We start from the raw sequence: 24,642 nt of genomic DNA on the forward strand, positions 1-24,642 counted from the left end.
GCCTTCAATTATTGATATACGAACCAATATGTTCGCCGGAGGAGTTCTTTATGGACATTTTATGTTTATTTATCGCTTCTCCTCCGAGTCTTTGAACCTTCCCTGGCTGGTGGCTCGCTTATTGTTGGCACCTTTGTTGTGTGCGATTGGTGTTGGTGTTGCTTCTGTCTCGACTCGGCTCGGCTCTGACTTTTTGTTTTGTTTAATTTTTATTGATGTTATTGCTTTTTATTGGGGAATGCCAAACAGCTGTTTGTGAGCCATTCTAGGCCGTGGCTCGAATCTGTTTGGCGGCACGTGTCTGCCGGATGGATATGGATTCCAGATAGAAGTATCTCTTAGTGTTGATCTTGCGTGTATTGTGCGATATATAACTTTTTGTTCCTTTATTCGCTTCGTGTGGCTGTTGATTTATTTAATTTGCATCTCGTTTATGGTCGAGGGGTTGGGTGCTTCTGGCCTGGGTGCTTTGCTTGCCAAACTCGTTTGAAACTCTCCAAATTTAAATCATGTGCAGTATTTCCAAATTAATTATTTAAATATTCGAATGTCTTTGATTTTTGATGGCGAAATTTTTGTCATTCGATGCAAAAATTAAATCATTTGTTTTGGCTTACCAGAGAAGTGCATTATCATTGGGAATAAATTTTGGGAAAGAATTTATTAAAAGTCATTTTTTAATCCAGCTGCCGTGCGGAAATTTCCTCTAGCGCTTTTCTCTCTTCTGATAAAAAATCATATGATGCTGAGCAGACTCTGTGCCACTTAATCTTACACAATGCCCCCGAAACTGCCACTCGTAAAACGTCGAAAATATTACCCGACTTTTGTCTCTCGTACCTCTGTATAAACATATAGAGCCCCCCATCCCCACTATATAGCCCATTCACAGTTCGATGCCTCAAGGCTAGAGACCACCGCAGAACATCTGTAAGCATAATGCTGAGCAGATTTTTCACTTTTGACATTCGCTTTTCCAATTAATGTGAGTCTCATTGGCTTCTCCTTTATAATTTCCATGAAAAATAGGCTACTACGGGTATTATTATTTCGGGAAACCCATTTGGAACTGAGTCACTTCCCAGGCATTTCCTCGACATCTCGATCGGAGGGGGTGGTGCTTGCGTCACAGACCGATGGACAAAAGAAAATGTGTGCCAATTGTGCGATTTCAGATTCGAATATACTTTTTTTGAGATGTTTATGGGCGGGTAGTGCGATTCAAAGGAAACAGGGCAGCTGCCCACACGCGGTTACATGGGCAGTGCACTGACAGAAAATAGTGCTTCTTAAGAATAGTTTTTCTTACTAATTTATATAACTAATTACTATTTAGATAGTCTTTTTTCTTAGTGCATTTATCCACTCGCCTCTCTCTCTCTCTTGCCAATTCGCCGCAAAGTGACTCGCGCACCTTATCAGCTTCCTCTCTCTCTCGCGCGCTCCCTCTCTCTTCGCCATTTTTGTTCTTTTGGCTTCGCAATGGCGCAAGAAGAAGAGCCATTTAATTAATATGCTTTAATAACACCCACCCCCCTTACCCTACCCCACTACCCACTATCACTACTCCTCTTGGCTGCAATTAATCTTCATTTTGTTTATACAAATCAAACAGATTTAATTAATTTATATCAGCTTGGAGCTGTTCTCTCTCTCTATCTCTCTCTGCTGTTTGTTTATGTTTTTGTTTGCCCCTTTTGTTTTCGTGTTCGCGTGCTCACTGCCTGGCCGGGCTGGGCTGGTGGAAAATTTTCCAAACGCTCCGCCCCATAAGTGTATGGAATTAAAATTGATTCTAAAACCGCGAGTGGGAAACCCACTAGGAGGGGGGTGGCCCTGGTAGACCTGGCGCCTGCTTAAACGGTTCTGTCGTTCCACTGCACCTTCCACCCTACACCTCACACCCTCTACCCCCATCTTGAGTATTTTTTTTTTCTAATTAACTAAAGCGGCAATTGACAGTTGACTGGCACGGGGGCAGCCCTTGGAACCTGTTGGGAATCATAGAAATTACACGATCTGAAATGGACCAGAGCTCACTAGCTGGGATTACCTAATTGGATAGTGTTCGGGGGAAAGCGGGAATCCCAAAGCCATCACATTTTGAAACAAAGGACAAGAGCTGCTTTCATTTATTTATGATTTCATTTGCCTGCTCATTACCCTTATCAGGAGGGCGGCCAGGTCAGGACAATTCAGTTGCCTTGCCAGTTGTTTCGGGGGCTAAAAACTTCAAAAAGACTGTGCATCCGCCTCCTCTCAACCTTTGCCCCTGCAGAAGTTTTAATGTTCAGTCAGTTTGTAAAAAGCTTACATCGAACAGAGTTTCAAATTACCCTCCAAAGAGCCCTCCCGAGTTCCAAGAACTCGCCTAAAAGTTGAGCCGAGTTGCCAATTTGTGTTCCTGTTTCTGTTTCTGTTTCTGTTTACTTATTAATGTGCAATGTCTTGCAATATTTTGATTATTGTATACGATTTATGTTCTCTGGTCTGACCGCCCACGGCAGGCCGAGTACAAGGGCCAGGCATCATCTTACAATTTATACTGCTGATGGGGGAATAACCAACTCAGGATGGAGTTGAAATTAATACCCACACGCCAGAGAGACAAGAACCCGATATTGATCTTAACTCGAAAGTTATTTACGCCGAACTGATCCACCCAAAAATACAAACAAACAAAGTGCAAGACTCGAGTGAAAAATATTATTTTCTGAAACTTTTCCAGTACCGGAAACCCCAGACAGAGAACTCTAACAAATAACATATCAAATGGGCATTATATTTATTTGTTTGGATTGGGATTCATGGTTAACCCATTGCTGGCCCATTATTTATTTGCTTGGGTCATTTCCTCGAATTAGACGCCGGTGACAATTTCGAAATTCGTGTGTAAAAAAGTTTCCATTTATGAATAATATTTGTAAAGGCATCTGGGCAGATCAAAGTCAGCGCTAAATCGAGCAGACAAATATTGTCGCAGACACTACGTAATGTCTGATCGGGGGATAATTAACACTTGATTAACACAATTGGACGGATGACATACGCTGGGGTACTTTTTTCTCTCCCTTTTTAAAGATTAAAAATAAAGGAGGGGTCTCTTGGCCTAGGTTGTGACTTGGCTGGTCATGTAATTAGTGCCAAGTGATTATGACTGGACTACTGCACTGCGTAGTATCTGCGTAGAACTGACCCGATTCCGAGGGCACTCTCGGACAAATTATCACTTGGCCCAGAACTTACCTTCCCCACTCGGCACTTGGCCGCTTGGCTTCTGTTTTCCATCCGCTCGCCAGCTGGCAAGCGTTCAAAAAACGCCACCGAATTTCCATTCAAAAATGAATTACTTAGCACCAGATAGAATGCCTTAACTGAGGAGGTTTTAGGTTTTTAATTATAATACATTGTGGCACTTTGAAGCTCAAGTTCCAGAGCCACCAGAGCTAGAGGTGGGAGACGATCGTGTGCGAGTTGATTAGATTTTCACACTTTGGCGGGCAAGTGCTGCTCGCATTCGTTCGCATCTCGCTAATTGCTGAGATGTATGCTGCCCGAAACTGATGGGCTTTTAATATTGATATTGACGTCAATTTTATTGGCCGAGGCTCGAATCAGAGGCTCGAAGATTGCCTCCGAGCATGCGTCACTCGAACTTACTGAACTGTTCCCGAGAGATTCCTTAAAGCAGAACAGCGTTTGTCAGACTTGTAGGGGAAATCAGTTCTGAATAATTTCTCTGAAAAAAGCCTCGGCTTCCTGCTATAATTAGTATGTTTAGTTTTTGGTTTTCGGTTTGCCGTGTTCCGTTTTCCGTTGACAGATTCTATTGACAGCTCTCTGTTCTCGGTTCGGGGAAGCCTTCAACCTTTTACTCTAACTGCCTGATGGCTCCTGACGTGTTCTCGGTTGTGCTTGAGTTGATTGCACGGACTGATGGCCAGGAAGCGCACTGGGCAAGGCCAGGCCAGCTCAGCGGTCAAGAAAAATCATAGAAATTTTCCTCAGAAAATGGCTTCTAATGGGCTTCGGTTTCTGGGAATCGAAAGTGCAGGAACTTGCCCTTAAAAGGCCAGCAAGGCTCACCATTCTAGGTGGAATCAATATTACGTATACGCCCCCGGGGCACATACACGTACTTCTGAAAATTTAAACTGGCGCATAAAAAATAGACAAATATGAATACATTGAATTAAAATTAATTAAAATGCATGTTCCTCGAAAAATGACAATAAAATTAATTCTCCCCTTGGGGAAAAGAGTACACCAGGCGTATACGTAATATTCATGCCATATTTTTTGCTAATTTGACGGCCAACACTTTATGGCCCGTTTGGATTATGTTTTATTAAAGCCATGCTCGTAATTATGAGAATTTATTGGCGCGCGATTGATTTTCTTATAAATTGTTTTGCCAATTTATGACATTTTTAAATGACAGAACTGGCGAATATGTTTAAACATCACTACTTCATTAGAGACACGCACACACATTGACAAAAATTAGCAATTAATTTGACAGATTAATTAAAAATGGTGCTGCACGGCGGGGGAGTTGATTGCTCTGCGCCCCGGAGGGGTCATCGTGGGTGAGTGCGTGCGGCGGAGTCGGAGTGAGAGTGGGAGTGGGAGTCGGAGTGTGTCGGAGTGTGTGTGCAATCAGCCGGTTAATTGAACTGCACCCAGCCAGGCTGCCACACACACTCCTCGCAGGCAAATGCAGTTGGGGAGGGGCATGGCACTAGAAACCGACTAGAACCGAAGATGGAAGTACTCTTCGAGCTACAAGATACTAGAAGTTTCGAAGAATACTTTAGAGATGTCTACAAATGTCAATAAATGTTTATAACTTGATATGTCATCAGTTATGAGTTGCATTTCTCTCGAAACCATGATACCCCGAATCAGGGTACTCTGGGGATGGCTCCTCGCTGGCGACTCGACTGCCTCGAAGGCGGGTCCAAGTCCGAGAGTCATTCACAGAAATTGCTTTAGCTTTTGCTTTTGCTGGCTTGGCTGGCATCGCGTCGCTTTGTTGTTCCTGCCTGGCAATTATAAGTGCAACAACATGCCATATTATTTTCTTGTTATTGTCTCGGGGCTTGCAGCACGACACCCAATGAATGAATGACTGAACGACTGTAAGAGTGAGCGACTGAATGAATGAGTATTTGAGAAAAGTCGAACCAAATGACACGATAATCAACGCAAACAGAAACGCCAACTCCTGCCAGTAGTTGCCAGTCTCTGGCTTTTGTTTCCACTCTTTCACGTTTAGTGGCTCGGTGCAGGGGTGTCTCCGGCTCCGTCTCCGTCTCCGTTTCTGTCCCATTGACGCGCGAGGGGTTCATTGACTGTTTTGTTGATTTTTACTGGATGGACTTACTCGGATTACTGGAAAATCTAATGCATGTGCATGGCAGCCACTCGCCTTTAATCGCAGCTGTTGGCGTTGCAGTCGAACTCTCTGGAGCTTGCTACTTTCGAGTAATTACGTTGCCACCTCCTCTAGTGGCTTTGTTTTCAAACTGCGGCTCTTTAATCACAATTTCTGATAACTCAAACTCTGCTCCTCTCCATTCTGCCACAAATGTTTTTCAATCTGTCACCTTTGTGTTGCATTTGCGGTTGCTGTTACCTGGGCCTAATTGCTGGCAAAAGTTTCGGCTTAAAGGCGGCTTTATTTAAGCCCACTCGGTTGCTCGGCCAAGCCGGCAACTCAAGCCGTCACTTCAGGTGCATCCACTTTCGGGGCACATCGTGTGCAAGAGTCCATGCTGCGAAGCCCAGAAGAGCAGCCAACACTTTAACTCTTGGCCTTGGCTTTCTGAAAACTATTTTGTCTTAATTCGAGATAGCAACGCCTTGCTCCTTGCTGCTTGCCTCTTCTGTGAGTTTTCCCTTTGACGTCATGCAACTGCAACAGCAAGTGGCAGATACCAGTTGGAAAGCAGATTTCCTTGCGGTCAACTATTGTCGTCCGTCTAATTTTAGACGACAAACAGAAGCATTGAACCCGCTTTGTTTCCTCGTCGTGGCTAGCTGGTACTTTTCCGCCGCCATTGCCCGAAATAGCCAAAAAAAAAGCCCGAAAATTGTTTGCTTAGCTCTCGAGTTGACTAATTAACCGTCTCCGGTCCTGGAGGAAGGTCCACCACCACCGCCACCACCCCCGACAGGAAACGCACGTCATACCCTTCCGTCCACTTGACTTGTCATGATTCGTGGGGCGTGGGTGGTCGGCCCCCATTCATAATTTGCGTGGACCTTCTGGCATCTGATATCTGGCAATCTTTATTTTCCATTCGGTTCTTTATTGTCAGGTAATTTAATTAATGGCTCCTTCCCTGCCTAATGGGGAAACGGTTCTTTAAATATTTGTTCTTCGAGTGCGTTGCCAGCAGGTAGTTGATAGGGGCTTCGAGTGCTTTCCGATAGTGGTGGGCTGCCATAAGGAAGCCCACTTTCGAGTGCTACTCGAGGTGGACACATGATTCACGCTGTAATGGCTTGTCGGGAGGAAATAGTTTAATCAAAATCCCGAATGAAGCATTTAAATTCCTGGCAAAGCTGTGACTTCCTGGCACGCAGACCTCCCTTTTGTGACCTCGCAGGACCTCCTCCCCTTCCGATAGACAAACAAACAAACTAATTTCGCTTAGTCATGCTGCACCATGTTGGGCTGGACGGAGGAGGACTCCTGGGCGAACAATCCGGCGACAAGCGCAATCAGCGAACTAGGCATTCGGCGGCAGTCTCCAAATATTTGGCCTTCAGTGGGATGAGTACATTGGGATTCTGGTTCCAAAAAGAATCAGTGAAGCACATTATTTGAATTTTGTTATTCCAAGGACTTGCCGGCAATGTTTTCTCGCAGTGTGGGCTCTCCAGCAAGGATGTGGTCGCTTGGGAAGTCCTGGCACGTTCGTCATTGGTAATTTCGAGCATGTCATAATGATAACTCAAAGAGACGGGGCGGGGGAGCACTCGCATGGCTCTGATGCCGCGCTCTGATGCAAAAAGGCCAATGTTTGTTTATAATTTATTTTTAGGCCAAAAGTCTTGACCTCCGCCCCTGCCACGGCAGTGTTTATTCAGCGGCTCACGTAGTTCGCTTCATGTAATTGATAAAAGCAGAGTGCCAGAGAGGAGGACTCCTTGGGCTCTCCTCCAGATGAAAAATTGAATTAAATTCCTGGAAAAGTTGCTTTGAAGTGGCTGACTGGATGGCTGGCTGGTTAAAACAGATTGTCATACGGGAGTCGGTTATGATTCGCTTTATTACAAAAATTGTTACACAATCCGCAGCACCCACTCGGGTAGTCAGTTGGCCGCAAAGCAGATTTATGATGAGAAAGTAACTGGCGGCGTCGCCTACAATTTCAATATTTCTTCATCCAACTCGGCCAGAAGGCCAAGGCGCGCGGGAAAGCGCGCAAATTGAAAATCTTACTCAAGTAGCTGACAGGCTCTTTTTTCGAGTCTGCGGATGCGTTTAAATTGGAAATGCGATACGCAGCCGAGTGAGCCTGAGCCACTGTGGCAAAAGGCTCGGGGAGTGGAGCTCGTTGCCGTCACGAGAGAATAGAAAGTTGCTCATACGCCGCGTGGTCTTTAATGTTTCGCTTAGCCATAAAGTGCGAGGAGGGAAATAAATAACACTTGCACTCGCACTCGCACTCTCGGATCATAAAAGTTGACTTTAATTAAAGCCATTCGCGGGAACAACATGCAATTAGACACTTAGATAGTCTCTCTGAAAATTTAAGATGTTTGCAGGCCATGATGCCTATATCTTCGGTCGTGTTTTTCTCTAAAATAGTTATCCCCGATGTCTTCTTCAACGATAACTATTAATATTTCGCTGCGGCGCAGTAGTTGTATAATATTAATGCTCTGCCATGCCATATTCGCCCTCAGAGCTCGCCTTTTTCCGTCCCTCGGACAAATGAGAATCGTTTATGGCTGCCATTTGGATAACTTTTTCCTCTCGGCGACCTTGGGGCCCCCATGCACGAGTACGCGTAGTTACAATATGCATACAGTGTGTGTGTGTGCTGGGATATATTAAAATATTGACTGCCAATAATAAAAGTGAGCAATAATGGGCGCATGTTCCCATGCAGTATCTCTGTTCGATAGAGTCCATCGGGTAGCTGCTACTTGGTCTCATTCTGGCTTATAACTAAATACGTAAGCCCCTTGCGATAGTGACTTCATGGAACTACAATATAGCTCTACATACACTCTTTTTAACAGCACTATTCCCAGAAAGTGACTTGTCACAGTCACCAGCTACAGGTTATTGATCCAAGGCGACAATTTCAACATTCCCAGAATGCAAATAGCACTCCTGGCTAGCTCCTGGCTACTGGCTACTGGCTAGTGGCTAGTGGCTCCTGCCCCTCCACTAATCGACGCCATCGCCGCCGCCTAATGACGGCTTTCCACCCATTTTATCCCGATTTTGCGCTCCTGGCTTACGCCATCTTGCCCCATTCTTGTTTGCCTTTGCGGCAAATGCTCGGACTAGCCACAGATACAGATACAGATATCGCGTAGATATGTATATACTCGGGGCCAATACATACGTATAAGGTATATGGCTTTGTTATCTGTTATCTGGCCCGCCTTTTGTGCCACTATCAACGGTGTCAGCCAAAACGAATCGAGTAGAGCACAATAAAGCACTGAGAGAAAATTGATATGAGTTAGAGATAAATTATAGAAGAAATTATTTAAATCTAAACAAGAATGGCTTAGTCTTCAGCTTTCATGAGCCTTTTAGGAATAGTCTTCAAGACCTAGTCATATTTTTTTGTCAGTGCATGGCGTGCGCCATTAATGAACATCGTTTGCTTATCCAGACTGGCCACCCTGCAGCCCCCCTCTGCTATTGACATAATGTAAGCCACCGATATCTGCCTCATCCTCATCCGCTTTCCGGCGTAAAAATAGTTCGTTCTCTCTATTTTTTGTGCCACCAGTTGCTAGGTGTTCAAAGATAGAATTTCAGAAAGGATACCCGCGCCCAGGGGCCCACGATGCGTATGGGTGTTGATGCCCGGACACCACTGCGTATGAGTAGTGTTTGTTAAACTGTAGCTTTTAAAGCCCTTGTGGCAGCCCGACAGCCATTCACTCACACGTGCCACTCATTGTCCATTCAAACGTGCCACAAAGGCGAAAAAAAAACAGTTGCAGTTGCAACTTCAGCCTGCCAAACGCAATGGCATTGTTGGAGAACGGAAATTAAATCATTTCCGCTGTCATGCCTCCTCTAGCAATGGTCTTTTAGAGCCACATCTTATTTATTTGAAAAATAATTCGCATTCGGAGGCACTCTGTTGACAGGCGCTCTGTGCAAACAGTTTACTTAACGAGCTTTTCAATATCATCGACGCACTTTGTATTTTCAATTAAACTCCGTTCGACCGCAAACCACATCAATCCTTTCAGAGGATCCCCATCCATTGTCCCTGGATGGCCACCCGCTACCCGCTCCCTGCTGTCCTCCATTGTTTGCCGTTGGCTTTTGGAGCATTGTTGACGTTCCAGTGAGGCCCTGTGGCCGTGTTTATTTTACTTAACTGCCATTTTAGTATGGCCTACGTGTGCGGCCGTGTCTGTCACAGCGCCCTCCCCCGGACTCTTGTTTGTTTATCAATTGGCGGCCTGTCTGTGGGCCCACCCCCCGCCTGGGCCAGATGTCTCGGCCAGTTGACTGCTGGCGACCCCGAAAGCGTTAATTGAATAGCCCCTCTCTCTTGGCAGCAGCACTGGGCTTTAAAAAATACATACCAGTCAGGGAAACTCTGCGAAATAGTTGAGGGAAAACTTTTAGCATCTGTCGGGAAAGTCTGGAAAGTTATGTGTTGTGTTTATTCCGAAACAGAACTCCAACAGGTCGCGAGAAACTTTGCCTGCCAGCTATTATGATTATGCGAGTGAAACAGAGTGTAAACGAGAGCCCCAAAGTTGCCAAGAAAAACAAAAGTACGCCGAAGAACAGTGATCAGAAGCAAAACAGTGAAAAAAGTCAACAAATTACGCGAAAATTCGACAATTTGCATCCGATAGCAGCGTTCTGCGGCCAATCGGCGGCAGCCAAGCCAACAAAATTGATTCAAAACACAACTCCAAGTGCCCAGCAGCCTCGACAACAGCCTCCTCGACCAAGAAATACAGTTTACGTTACGCGGCTGGATTGCTCAAGTTTGACAAAATTCAATTCATTAAGACGGAGGGTTTAACATTCGCATTGCTGGCGGGCCCCATGGGCCAAGCGGCAAGTATGTGTCGATTTCGTGGTTGTCGCTACAAAAACAAGAACAAGAGCAACAAACAACATCAGCAACAGCAACAGCAGCAGCAACAACAGCAACAGAATGAAACACCTACCCATAGTCCCCAGTTTCAGCATCATTCTGAGATAATCCCAGCCACAACAGGTGAGAGGGGCGAGAGTACTACTCGGTCATGCTTCGAATTTGCATAAATATTTTGTCACATAACTTGGGAAAGAACAACAGTGCGGTTGCTTCCCCCAAAGAGCTTATAGAGCTCCCCCTTCTTTTTATTCTTTCTTCTTCTGACGCTGGAAAAATGGTTCTCTTTGGAAACTTTCAATTTGCATTTGACTGCACTCGCAACGAACATCATCCCATGCCAGGGCATATGTGAGTCCTGACACTCCACGGACAGTACTACAGACATCTGGATACCCTCTCGAACTATAGATATTCCATAATTCCAGCAATTGCATTTATAGAATCTCCATAACACTACAACTGCCAGAAAGTCAGCAGGGAAATTTCACTATTGGCCCAAAAAGGGTGCTCGCTATTCAGCTTCCACTGCTGCCAGTGGTTACCCCCTAAAAGCAAAATTCCATTGCAAGTGTTGTATAAAAATTTTGCCATTTGCCAGACCCGGGCGGGCAGCAGCGGGCTGGTCTAGGAATGTCTTACATAAAGTTGACGCATCAAACCACACCAAAGTGTGGGCTTCCCGTCCCACAAAACACCTCCGACACTGTCGACTCGTCATTTGACTTCGAGTACAGGAAATGGCCAAAGGAATTCAGGAGCCGGGTGGCGCCGGGGGAAGTGCCATGTGCCGTGTGGCATGTGTGCCCTGCGCTCTGTGCCAAATGTTTTGCAGCAGCTTAAGCATGTTGCATGTTGCGGGTGATGGTGCGAGGCAAGTGCAGCTTAAAAGATTAAATTCCCAGCCCCCGAATGGGATGACTGTGTAGCATGTGGCATGTTCAGTGAATCACACTAAGTAGCCTGCAAGTTGCAACGTATTGGAGACCTTAGAAGGGACCAGAACTACAATCGGCCACATGGAAATTTATGCCTTCCGAGGAGATGGTTTAGGGAATAGATGTTCTTGATGCCAAAGGGAGTACACGACAGGATATCAGAAGTACAACTAGACTTGCTATCTTTGCTTATTTAACTCTATCAGAGCAAGTATTTACTGAAAATTTCTAGCTGGAATTCAAGCTGAAAATATTCCCCCTGCAAAGTATTCCGAAAATAGACGGTTTCTACATATTTTAGCAGCAAATACCCTTGAGTTTCGAGCTCAACCCGAAAGCCAAATTGTCAAGTCAGGAGCAGAGCAAGTGGTCTGTTCTACCTTTGTTTGTCTGCGAGTCGAAAAGTAGCACATAAATCATATTTTCTATACAATAAATAAACAACGAGGCAGGAAGGGCGAGTGCTGAAAGGGTAAAGGACTTCCTTGGCATTCCCGAGACATTCATCAGTGGGTTACTGGTTGTCGTATTTATATCTATTTTTAGCACTTAATCAGGCCCTCAATGCTGCCATTACAGACTCCAGACACACACACTCTCACACAGACACTCAAGCACACCCCCAGAGTCAATATTTCAAGGAAATTGCCAATATTTCCGGTTAATGTTAACTGAAACACTTTGGGAGCCCCAACTGTCAATGTTATTCATGGCGACGTTACGTATACGCCACGTACACTCGCTCCGTGCCAGAGACACAGCGCGAGCCAGCGCCAGAGTGGCATGTGTGTGCCGGAGCCTTCCCTTTAAGTCGCTCCTTGACACTTAATTGCTCAAGGTTGGCAAAGGACAGAGGACAGAGCGGCAGGGGCGGCGGTTGGCGCAAAATTGATGAGCTGAAAAAGCAATTGAACAAATTTATGTGATTTGCCTCGCAAACCGAAATTTTTTGGAAATTGAAAAGGAAAACAGCGGAAAAGCTTCTAATAGAACCAAGAGCCAAAGGGCGGATCATAGAGGCGTGGCCGCAGTCACGTGCCAAGTGTGACTTTCCCCCAAAGGATATGTCCCATTTGCAATGCAAATGTTGCGTCAAGCGAGAGGGACGGCAGAAGGCGGCAAGCGGCAGGCGGAAAGGGTACGAGGCAGGACGAACAAAGGGCTCATAAAACTGTCGACACATGCAGCTGGCAAATTATGCACTGCAACAAAATTTTATTAGGGGTTGATACTGATTATGACGCATATTGGGGAGCAAAATATTTCGCTCTTTCTTTGGAAATAGGTTGGCCAAGAATTGGTCTTGGCTTCATCCGAAAAATGTTTAAAAAATCTACAGAAATTAATATTTATAGATTTAGATTAAAAGATAATTAAACTACGATTTATAAAAGGTTTTCCGCTTTAGGACCGGTTAAGTACAAGCGGAATTGTGTTCACGTCTGTGGACCTTATAGGGCAATACAGCATTTTTCCACGGGAGTCCATCAGAAAGTTTTGACAAAAAAATTATCAAAAAATTAATTCCCAGATTTTTATAGAAATTGGTGGAGAATTTATTTAGAAATCGTTCGAGGTATTCCGCTCAAGGATCGGATGAACACTGGCAAAGATATAGACATTGCTGTGGGCCAAATGAGTGCTACCCTTACATTCCCCCATTTTCAAAGGAGTCTCCTCAGGAAAATGAACAAAAAATTTAGAAATATTTCGACTTCAGGGTTTCAATGCAGATTGATGGGGAATTAATGTAGGAATAGATTAAGATATTCCTGTCAAGAATCGGATAAAAATTGTCAAAGATATATCAATGGGAAGTCTTGGTTCTGTATGTTTGTAGAGCACATACATAGATTATACATATTATATATGGAAGATTATAGACCCTATATAATAGGGATATAGATATCTCTTTTAAATTTAAATGAATTATTTTATTATACATATAATATTTGGAAAATATTATTCGCACAATACATTATAAGTATTTGAGTTTCCGTGTATAATTTTCGCGATTGAAGGGGAGAAAATAGCAAAAAAATTCAAACAAGGATCAAGTATTCATGTTCCTGTTTCTTGGTGTCCTTTGCAGGCCTGCATTTGCGGAGCATCGAGGAGCCTGCGTCGACGCCGCTCCAGTTGGCGGCGGGCAGGATGAGCGCGGAGCAGGGGGGCACGGGGGGGTACGGGGGCTACGGGACCAGCGAGCACTCGCTGCTCATTGCCACACGCCACGCCGGTGTCCCCCTGCCCCTCGCCCAGCAGCAGCCACTCCCCGCCCACTATCAGCCTGCTCCGCCCTCCACCTCCGCCAACGGACCCTCCTCCTGCTCCCAGCAGCAGCAGCACCACCAGTCGGTCTATCCGCTGCCGCCCCAACAGCAGCAGTACGCGTTACAGCAGCCGCACCACCCGTACCAGTACCAGTACCAGCACCACTATCACCACCAGCCCACATCGCCGCACCACAGCCGGCCCTACGACCCGGAACATGCGCGGATGGAGGCGTGGCTGGACGAGAATCAGGAATTTGTACAGGATTATTTTATAAGGTGAGTGCCAGACATCCTTTGGCCAGAAACTCTTTCTTTTCAGGCACTTTTCAAGGTCAGAAGGCTCACTTCTCGGCCAGAACCAGCACACAAAAGACCCACCCATGAGCCCCCCAATCGATTAGAGAAGGATATATTGCTCTCTATAGAGCAATATATTGCAACTGCCGGCAGGCCTGCGATGAACCCATCGACCGAGTAATCTATTCGCCCCATCGTGTCCTGATAAATTCTTAAATTCGAAACTGCATTGTCAGTTGACCCTGTCATATTTATGGGCGATGGGCAGGGGCCATGGCTGGGGTAGCTCGTTTCCGCTATAAACCGGAAATTGCCTTTGCCACAGCAGGACATCACCGCCAGGCAGACGGCAAGGGTCCAAGGGACGTCTGCGGCAGTTGTCTATGACACATAATAAAAATCACTAACAACTAAAAGCATAAATTGGGCTTTATTTTCATGGTCGAGCAGGCCAACGTCCGCATTCCATCCTGGTGCTCTGCTGGGCTCTTGTCATGCCTTGTCTCTGGCCAGCCCTGGGCCCTGGGGGGCGGTCATTAAACGGGGCTGGAAAGGCTTGTGTCTGAGTGTGTGTGTGTGCTTTGGAGGCTGTGTACTTTGCATAAGAATATGCCTGTCGCATGTCCTTAAACCACTTCCCTCCCCCATCACTTGGCAGGCCTCATTTTATGCCCTTGCAGAGGGCATTTCGTTTTCCAATTGAATATTTTTATTAGAATCTGTAGGGATATAGTGTGTCCTTTTAACTCTCTTTCATCGCAAATATTAAAAAAGGACTAATATCTGGCACATGATAGATTAAAGAGTATCCACAGATCTCTTTCCTTCCGAGGAAGAATTCCTCCCCAAATCTAAACTCCAAAAAGAGTTGTCTGCTGTGATTGCCGTTGCCCCATGTTTGGGGTTTTTCGGTCAGGATTTTATGCCAAAAACGCGTGCCCATAAGGACACCACATGCTGTGGGAGTGGCTGTGGGTGGACTCTGAAGTGGGTGTGGCTCGCCGCCTGAATATTTATGAGTTTGGCGCTTTATTCGACACAATTTTATGCGACACATGCATATAGAGAGTCTCTGCGGCGATTCATTTGCGATTTTTAATCAGATTTTAATGTGTTTACCCCCTAAACTGATTCCCCTTCTACCCCCTTTATATCGCCCGCAGGAAAGCCACGCGCCAAACGGTGGACGCCTGGCTGGTCTCACACGCCACCTCGGCCGGCAACGACGTGGTCAGCAGCACCTCCCCCACGCATCCCAATGGCCAGACCAGCTCCTCGCGGGGCGGTTCCGGAGCAACCACGCCAGTGCGGTAAGTTTGGGAGGCTACTACTGCTAATTACACACGTTCTGTTGCCAAACAGCGTCTTGTGTTGGCTTGCGAATTGCCAGATCATGTTAGACTCTTAATTTAGACTCTCTATTCCCGCCAACAGAAAAATCTCCGCTCACGAGTTCGAGCGCGGCGGCCTGCTGAAGCCGATTGTGAACACCATCGACGGCACGCCCACCTTCCTCAGCATCGCGCCCCCGATGGACAACGGCGGCGTGGGGGGCAGCTGCGGCAACCTGCAGACCGTCGGCGTGGGCCAGTATCAGTATCACCACCAGCAGCACCACCACAACCACAACAGCCACTATTTGGCGGGCGGAGCCGCGGGCAGCAGCAGCGCCGGCAGTGGCGGAATGGGAGGCGCCCCGGGAGTGGGTGGCAGCAGTGGCAGCGGGAACGGCCACCAGTATCAGTACTACCATTGCCACCAGAGACCACAGCGACTGTCCCGCAACGAGCTCAAGCAGCTCGACGAGAAGGAGTTGATATTCGAGCTGGTGAGTGGAGTTGGGACGAACCATTATTCCCAGGAAGTGATATTCCTTATAAGTGGACTCTACAAGCCATTCAAGACTGAAAACCCAACCCATTAGATATCAAATAGATTGTTTCCGCGAATCTCGATCGTCGTGTTGATAGAGTTCGGTAAACAGTCGATGTTTGTTTGGCTCTGTTGTTCCGCCCATTGACGTGGTTGTCGGCAAACACGCCACAGACGTCACCAACTAAGTTGCGAAAACTGCAATTGTTTAACAATCTATCAGGCTATCAGGTGCTAACTACAATTGAACTGCTCTCGCCCCTCCAGGTAAAGGACATCTGCAACGAGCTCGAGGTGCGCACTCTGTGCCACAAAATACTCCAGAACGTGTCCATCTTGCTGAATGCGGATCGTGGATCGCTGTTCCTGGTGCAGGGACGCTGCAATGGACCCGATGGCTTAAAGAAGTAAGTTTATGGATAAAGGATAAGATTAATCTTTATCTCTTTAAAGTCCTGCTTTCACGAATTTTGCAATCATGTTGCCCCGAAAGGTCATGCACTATTTTCAGCAATTTGTTGATGACTTCATTTAGCCGCAGCATTTCTGCGGACAATGTGGATGTGCTTGTGCCACAAAGGGATCAGGAGCAGGAGGAGGAGCAGGAGCTCAGCTTCAACTTTGTCTTGGCAACATTTTTATGGCGTTTATTTTTGGCATTTTATGAGAGCAGTGCGTAGATGCGACTTCCCCATCTCCAGCTTCTGCTCCTGCTCCTGCTCCTGCTCCCGCTCTTGCTACTCTGACATAAATGCCATAACCCGAGGAAAGGGGAGAGGGCACTGGCTGCCATTTTGTATGCATCGTATGACGCCATTCTGCTGCCAACGCTAATTGCAATTGTCTGCACGCGCTTGCCAAATGCATACTTCTGGCTAAAAAGTTTCAGAAGCCAGCGGGGAATATAGGAAGAGTATCAGGACACTGGGCCATAAATATTTGGCAAAACAGGACAATTGTCGAAAGTATTCAATAGCTCAGGATTAAATGAGCTGTTGCCATTGTTCAGATATCTTCCTGCATTGTCCTTTGGCTCCTAAGCTTTAAAAATTTATAAATTCAAGAGCAATCTTCCCACCATCCTGCCTCTCAGTGCGAAGCAAAAACTTTCCATTGTGCCCAGTGACAATAGACGCCGTCGCCTGCAACACAATTTATAATTCTGCAACTTTGGATTCTCATTCCCGTCTCTTCTCACCCATCCCCTCTCCAATTGCAGATGCCTCGTCTCGAAGCTGTTCGACGTGTGCCCCCGGAGCACGGTGGAGGAAATGGAGCAGCAGGAAGAGGTGCGCGTGGCATGGGGCACCGGAATCGCGGGGCATGTGGCCGAGAGCGGAGAGCCCGTCAACATACCAGATGCTTACCAGGTCAGTACAAGTGCCAGTGCCAGTGCGATCTACTGCCACAAAATTGACAAATTTGAATGCCAACATGGCCATAAATCAACCTCAGTTGGAGGAGAGATGGAATTCATTCGATTTCAGGATTTATGGCGATGTGTGCCTTTGCCTTAGCTGCTCTTTAAGTTTTCAATATTGCTCAGTGAACCCGGCACCAGCAGCCAGCAGCCAGTAGCAGTAGCAGTAGAGACTTTTCACATTTTCCTCCCCACTCCCTGGGCTTCTTTTTCGGCAGTTTTTCTTCTGCCTGTCTGCCAATTGGAGCGTAATTAATCTTACGCCAGAAGACAAGGCCGTGTTAGGGGGCAGCATGTTATATCACCAAGATATGGAGTCCAAAGGTCTCTGCCGGCTGCTCTCTGTTATGGCTTTAAGCTGGCTGGCTAACGATAACAATTGCGGCCACCCGACATGTTTTCCCAAGTCATATTAAGCCAAGGGGCTTGTAGATAATACGGCTGCCCAAAAAAACAGAGCTAAACACCGCAAATAAGTGACGCACAGCGGCAGATCGCTCTTCCCCGTGTGTAGATCTCCTGATTGTTGGCACAATTAATCAAGGCGGCCAAAAATTTGACACTTGCCGGTACCAGACAGCGCGACCAACAGATAAGTCGGGCCCCGGCCAGCCCCATCTCGGCCCGGTTTGCGATTTGCGGTGCGAATGAGTCGCATTGTGGTTAGACGGCAAGAGTCACGCTCGAGTGCAGATCTTTTGGCCAGGTCCCAGTGCGATTGGACTTTTGACTCGCCTAAGTAGCTGGCCAAACAAGTCGGAGACAGACGCGGACAACCCAAAAATGGGTTGGGCTCTAAAGGCCCACAGACCAGCGAGACTAAAATAGAACTTCTTGTAGTAGGAAGTGGGAAAGTAGACTCTATAGTAGTAACAGTAAGAGTTATAAGCTAGAAACCTATGTTAGTCCCCCTCCACTAATTTGAAAAACAAATTAATCCGATTCCAACCGACTTGCTCCAACAGGATGAACGATTCAATTGTGAAATTGATTCGCTGACCGGCTACCGGACGAAGGCCCTGCTCTGCATGCCCATCAAGGATTCATCCGGGGATGTGATTGGCGTGGCGCAGGTCATCAACAAAATGAATGGCGAGTGCTTCTCCGAAATCGATGAAAAGGTGAGTGGATGGGGAGGGCCATACGGAAGTGGGTGGAATTGGGGCCATGTGGAGATCGCATGACGGGGCAGTCCGATGGGTTCTTTTGTTCTGAATGTTCTGAAAGCCGCATAAGAGCTGCACCCCCCTCGACGGGCAAATTGCATTCATTATTCAACAAAGGGGAAAACTTGTTAAGAAAGCTTAGCAGAATGTCAGACAAAATGCCATCAGGGATTATCCCCTCCTGACACACAAATCCATGTGTGTGCGTGCCTGCTCGAGCGACTCTCTCATAATTTTATGAAATTTTTCAACCTCTATTTCTGGCTTCCTGCCATTGTGCTGCCTTTTTGCCGTTATGGTTGAGTAATGTTCTTAATCCTTTCGGCTTTGCGTTATCCCCGGCAGGTCTTTGCCTCGTACCTGCAGTTCTGCGGCATCGGGCTGCGGAATGCCCAGCTGTACGAGAAATCTCAACTGGAAATAAAGCGGAACCAGGTGCTCCTCGACCTGGCCCGGATGATCTTCGAGGAGCAGAGCACCATCGAGCACATGGTCTTCCGCATCCTCACCCACATGCAGAGTCTCATCCAGTGCCAGCGCGTCCAGATCCTGCTCGTCCACGAGGCGGACAAGGGCAGCTTCTCGCGGGTCTTTGACTTCGAGGCGAACGATCTGAGCGAGGAGGAGGCCACATCGCGCACCAGCCCCTACGAGTCGCGGTTCCCCATCAACATCGGCATCACCGGACACGTGGCCACCACCGGGGAGACGGTGAACGTTCCAAATGCCTACGAGGACGACCGATTCGACGCCAGTGTGGACGAGAACTCGTGCTTCAAGCACCGCTCCATCCTGTGCATGGCCATCAAGAACTCCCTGGGCCAGATTATCGGCGTCATCCAGCTGATCAACAAGTTCAATGAGTTGGTAAGTTATCCTTTAATACCCTAATGTCCCTTATTTTAAACACCGTGTCCCTGTTTCCCTGCAGGACTTTACCAAGAACGACGAGAACTTTGTGGAGGCGTTCGCCATCTTCTGTGGCATGGGCATCCACAACACCCACATGTACGAGAAGGCCATCGTGGCCATGGCCAAGCAGAGTGTCACCCTGGAGGTGCTCAGCTATCACGCCTCCGCCACCATGGACGAGGCCCACCGGCTGCGGGTAAGTTAATGCCACTGCCGGCTTGCAGGCCACTTCCCAGAGTCCCACTACTTCCAGGTTGCCAGTTAAATTGCCCTCGCGGGTGTCGTTGTTTTGGGGGCCAACTGTAATGCCTAATTTTATTTGCGCTCACTTAATTTGCAGACCAAGAGGTCGTCCACTGCTCGTGCTCTCTCTCTGTGTTAATTTTTATGCGCAGCCATAAATTAATGGGTCCTGGAGCTGGAACTGGACCTGGAGCGGGTTGCATTGTCGCTTGTCCCGGGCCCTCATGCCTTTTATTCCTCTATTATTTCTGTGTGACAGAAACAGCAGCAACAAGCTGTCGCTTTTAGCGGCGCCCCTTGCGACGCCCCCTCGGGCTGTTCCAGCGTGTTGACAGTTGTAATTAGTTTGTTCGCACAAGTATGACAAAAAGAAACTTTTCTCCTCACTGTTGGCTCTTCGCTGTGCGTTGTGCTGAACCTGAAGCTGGGACTGAGACTGAGACTGAGACTGTGAGTGGGGGATGCAGAAGCGTGAGTCTCTCCGCCGGACACTCTGTAATTATGCTGGGAAAATTATGACCGCCTGTCGAGTTGTCAGCCAGACAAAGATGTCGGGTTATTAATTTTAATTAAAATTATGCCACACTAGGCTTTGTTTCACCCGGGACGAAGCAAACCCTTTTTCCGGACAGGCATCCTTTGTGGGTGCAATGGCGGAAAGTGTCAAAAATTTTGATAAACTTCTCGGCTTTGGTGGCTGATATTGCGCCATTTCCAGTCACTGACAGCCAGCAGATGAAGGTCTGGCGGGTGACTAAGAGCTTTTCATTACTGGGCAGCATCTTGAGACCCAACACGTGCACCTTCTTTTAGGATTCACTTCCTAATTAAATAATAAATAATGTTAAACGAAATCTTAAATTATTTGCAGCGTCTGCGAGTACCCTCGGCTGTTCATTTTCGATTGCACGACTTCAAGTTCGATGATATTCACTTTGAGGACGACGATACATTGAAGGTAAGAGTTATGTTCTTCTTAGAAAATATACAAAATAATGTCCTTTACCCACCTTAGGCCTGCCTCCGCATGTTCCTGGATCTCGACTTTGTGGAACGCTTCCACATCGACTACGAAGTGTTGTGCCGCTGGCTGCTGAGCGTCAAAAAGAACTACCGCAATGTTACCTACCACAACTGGCGGCATGCCTTCAATGTGGCCCAGATGATGTTTGCCATTCTTACGGTAAGCAGGTCGGAAGAATATCAGAGTTTTATTGCTAATATTTGTGGCCCCTGTAGACCACACAATGGTGGAAGATCTTTGGCGAAATAGAGTGCTTGGCTCTGATTATTGGCTGCCTGTGCCATGATCTCGATCACCGCGGAACCAACAACTCCTTCCAGATAAAGTAAGTTGAGAAAATAAGATAAGATGGATGGAAAAACTGACATTTGTCTCTCTCAGAGCCTCTTCGCCGCTGGCCCAACTGTACTCAACCTCCACCATGGAGCACCATCACTTCGATCAATGCCTGATGATCTTGAACAGTCCCGGCAACCAGATTCTGGCCAACCTCTCCTCCGACGACTACTGCCGGGTGATCAGGGTGCTGGAAGATGCCATTTTGTCCACAGATTTGGCGGTCTATTTCAAGTAAGTTTAAACTACTTTCCGTGTCGAATCTTTTAACCATTTTGCACTTGGAAATGATCAGAAAACGAGGTCCGTTCCTGGAGAGTGTGCAGCAACCGCTGAGCCACTGGGTGGCCGAGGAGCCACGAGCTCTTCTGCGGGCCATGAGCATGACTGTCTGTGATTTGTCGGCCATCACAAAGCCCTGGGAGATCGAGAAACGGGTGGCCGACCTGGTTAGCTCGGAGTTCTTCGAGCAGGGCGACATGGAGAAGCAGGAGCTCAACATTACTCCCATTGTGAGATTTTCCTTTAAGCAGGAGAAGGCATATGCACTAACTCTACTTCTTTCAGGACATAATGAATCGAGAGAAGGAGGATGAGCTGCCCATGATGCAAGTGAACTTTATCGATTCCATTTGCTTGCCCATCTATGAGGTATGTGCGATTGGTTTATGGTGCGATCTTAATACTTCACAATCCCTGTTTCCAGGCCTTTGCCACTCTCTCCGACAAGCTAGAGCCTCTTGTCGAGGGTGTGCGAGACAACCGGGGCCATTGGATCGATCTGGCCGACGTTGTAAAAACCAAAACTAGTCAGGATCAAGAGCCACAGGATCAGGCCGAGGAGCGGATACAGGATCAGCAAAATGTGATATCGAACGGGGACTGCAGGGCAATGAGTGATGATGATGTGGCAGTGGAACCGGAACCGGCCGAGCAAATAAGCGTAAATGGCCTCAACGTAGCCAACAGCTGCACCACTAATAACAACATTGCCGTCGCTTCTCGTCCCACCAGCACCAGCACCCAGCAGCCCAGTGATGATGATGATGCGAAGCAGCAGCAGCAGCCGGAGCAACGGAACGGGCACGAGGATTCGGAAGTGGAGTGTCACCTGTCCAACAGTAGCTGCAGCTCATCCACCGCATCGAGTCGCCTCTCCACGCCCCCGCCAACCGGCGAGGATGACAGCACTCCCGTGTCGCCCTCAAAAACGTTGCAGGCCAAATTGGTGGTGAACGCTCTCCAGCGGCAGACATCCGTTGGGCAGGCAGCCCAGAAGCAGCGCTGCAAGAGCTGCGATCAATCCCGCAGCGGACTTCAGGTGAGAAAGACGAGTTCCCTGCGCGGAGCCCTGGAAATGGACGGTCTGGACAGCAAGGCCAGGAATGACACCGCTGCTGCTCTCTGCAAAAGCACACCGGTGATCCATCACCAGAGTCATAGTCATCACAATCACCACCACCACCATCATCATCATCACTCGCATCACACCCACGGGCAGCACGGGGTCGGGATTGGCAGTGCCAGCATCGGAGGCAGTGGGCTAATTAGCCTGGCCACACCGCTGCTAGCTGCGACGGAAAGTGATAGGATACCAAAAATTGTGGGTAAAATCGGAAATCTCGACGGTCTGCCGTTCGCCAACGGCATTGGAAGTGCCCAAAACGGCCATGGGCTGCCCTTCGGCACCTATCAGCATCAGCATCAGATTCATCATCATCACCATCACCTGCTGACACGTCGTCATTCTGAGACAAACAGCAACGGGGCCACTGCAGTGGCAGCCGAAAAGTAAATGCATACCAATCTGTTGTGCGTCCAAAAGCAAGAAGGAAGGAGCAACTAGAATTTGAACTCGTTTGCGGTTTGAAGACTTTAGTTTAAAGGTCAAAGTGTATGCATTTATGCATCGAGATGATTGGCAAAAGCATACAGAATACCGCAAGAGCATTGTCTTACAAATTCCAGTGATTTAGACACTATGTCACAACCACAAAAACCTTTCAGGACCACATAAGCTTATCTTCAATATGTACATAGTTCTATAACCTTCATCGAAACCACACAACCACAAAACTCTCATATTGTACATAGCATCTACTATATTTCGAGAAGCAGTATCGCAGTCCAGTAAACACTGATTGTGTGGAGCAAAACATACCATAAGTAAACTGTGGCACCGCAATAGCCCACAAACTAAAACTATTTAGAAAAGATTCCTATAAAACTATGTAAATCGTATATATACTTATGTATGTGTAGATTTTGATCTGTGCGTGTCTGTTTATTTGTAACTTCGAGTTTAGTTCTTACCGTCAGCGTTAGTTAAATGATTAATGATAAAGCAAAGAAGTCAAATTCTCTAGATGTTTAAGCACCATGCATGAAAGCAAGAAGTAACTTAAAATTTTACCAAAAATGGCTTAAATTAAAAATTAAAAATACATCAAATGAAAGTATTGTAATATCCCCGAGACACATACATATATGAATACGATAACACTGTATAACTTGTAATCGTTAGTTGAATTATCTCTATGGGTACCAAAAGTCTAACTTTAGTAGCATAAACATAAACCAACCGCTTAGTGATGATGTTAGCTGTCGAGTAACGATAAAACGAACCGAAACGCGAACCTAGATAAGAGTACATATATAACCATAACCATCCTTATAAACACCCGAAAAGAAAACAAACACTAAGCGCTTTGACTTGTTCCACTCTGCGCTCTATTCGAATTTAAATAATTGTAATGTTATGCGATAATAATGAATATATATATATTTGTATCTGTGTACGTTCTCGATGGCCCACTGGGCTGGCAAACTAAGCAAAACCCTGAGCATCCTGCGCATCCTGGGCCTATTATCAGCACGTTAAACGTTCTGTGTCTAGCTTGGGCTAACTGCTCGTACATATTCAGCAGATGCATCTATATGCAATACATATAATCCTTTATTAAATTAAAATGTACTTTGTGAGTTTTGTTATTTATTGTCAGCGTTATAATGAAACCTATCCAAAAAGGCAAAACTAAATAAAGCAAGAAAATGTCTCTCTTTGGGAAATCGAATTTTCCTTATTTCTACTAAATTTCCACGATTTTACTGAATTTTTAAGATTTTTCTGGGATTTCTATCACCGCCGTTGAAAAAATCTGAATTTCGAACGAAGTCTTGTCGCCGTCGGTTTTATAATTCCCAACCGGGTCAAGCGCGTAAAAGTATAAATAGAGGGCTTCTACAGGAATTTTTTCCTTAAAATGCATTAATACTCGGCCATTTACCGTCCGATTTCGATGAGGGATGTTTTAAACGACTCGTGTGAACCAACTTAATCGATCTTTGAAAAAAAAATTTTGAAATTCTTCAAAAAAAAATTTTTGTATGATTTTTACAAATTTTTTTTGCAAAGATCGCTTAAGTCGGTTCGCACGAGTCGTTTAAAACATTCCTCATCGAAATCGGACGGTAAATGGCCGAGTATTAAGAGATTTAAAAGAAAAAATTCCTGCAGCAGCCCTCTATTTATACTTTTCCGCGCTTGAACGGGTTGGGAATTATAACGCCTACGGTGAAAACATGAAGTTCACTTGCGCCATTTGCGATGTTGTTTTGCCAAGATCCTTTGAACGACATGTTTAATGGTTGATATTTTTGAAGCAAAATCTTGGCCAAGTTAACAAGATGGGAAAACTGTATGTTGGCCAATTTGGTTTTGGCCTAAATATTCATACATTTGATAGCAAATAACTAAGCCATTTCTTAACCGATTTACGAACGGAATACCATTTTGGATTCAGGACATCAGTATCCTTCTATCCTGATAA

The 24,642-nt window shown here is 46.4% G+C and overlaps 1 protein-coding gene across 4 annotated transcripts in view; it reads left to right on the top strand.

Annotated features, from left to right (window-relative positions):
• Window positions 1–23,886, top strand: part of LOC6497659 (dual 3',5'-cyclic-AMP and -GMP phosphodiesterase 11) — a 34,362-nt gene extending 10,476 nt beyond the window's left edge. For 2 of the 4 annotated variants that reach the window (XM_001961583.4, XM_032451829.2), the window contains exons 2-17: window positions 9,896–10,451; window positions 13,359–13,818; window positions 15,003–15,149; window positions 15,274–15,667; window positions 15,979–16,118; window positions 16,931–17,081; window positions 18,097–18,252; window positions 18,643–19,164; window positions 19,229–19,405; window positions 20,324–20,410; window positions 20,468–20,635; window positions 20,692–20,801; window positions 20,858–21,046; window positions 21,108–21,324; window positions 21,380–21,463; window positions 21,519–23,886. In XM_001961583.4, coding sequence (XP_001961619.3) covers window positions 10,277–10,451; window positions 13,359–13,818; window positions 15,003–15,149; window positions 15,274–15,667; window positions 15,979–16,118; window positions 16,931–17,081; window positions 18,097–18,252; window positions 18,643–19,164; window positions 19,229–19,405; window positions 20,324–20,410; window positions 20,468–20,635; window positions 20,692–20,801; window positions 20,858–21,046; window positions 21,108–21,324; window positions 21,380–21,463; window positions 21,519–22,607 — 4,266 coding nt within the window. In that variant the 5' untranslated portion in view covers window positions 9,896–10,276 and the 3' untranslated portion in view covers window positions 22,608–23,886. The remainder of the gene's footprint in view (window positions 1–9,895; window positions 10,452–13,358; window positions 13,819–15,002; window positions 15,150–15,273; window positions 15,668–15,978; window positions 16,119–16,930; window positions 17,082–18,096; window positions 18,253–18,642; window positions 19,165–19,228; window positions 19,406–20,323; window positions 20,411–20,467; window positions 20,636–20,691; window positions 20,802–20,857; window positions 21,047–21,107; window positions 21,325–21,379; window positions 21,464–21,518) is intronic. The other 2 variants (XM_044716400.1, XM_032451830.2) reach the window with 2 other exon arrangements.
• The last annotated feature ends 756 nt before the right edge of the window (window positions 23,887–24,642 follow it).

Source organism: Drosophila ananassae, chromosome 3R (genome assembly GCF_017639315.1).
Source record: "Drosophila ananassae strain 14024-0371.13 chromosome 3R, ASM1763931v2, whole genome shotgun sequence".
In the NCBI taxonomy this organism is placed as follows: Eukaryota; Metazoa; Arthropoda; class Insecta; order Diptera; family Drosophilidae; genus Drosophila; species Drosophila ananassae.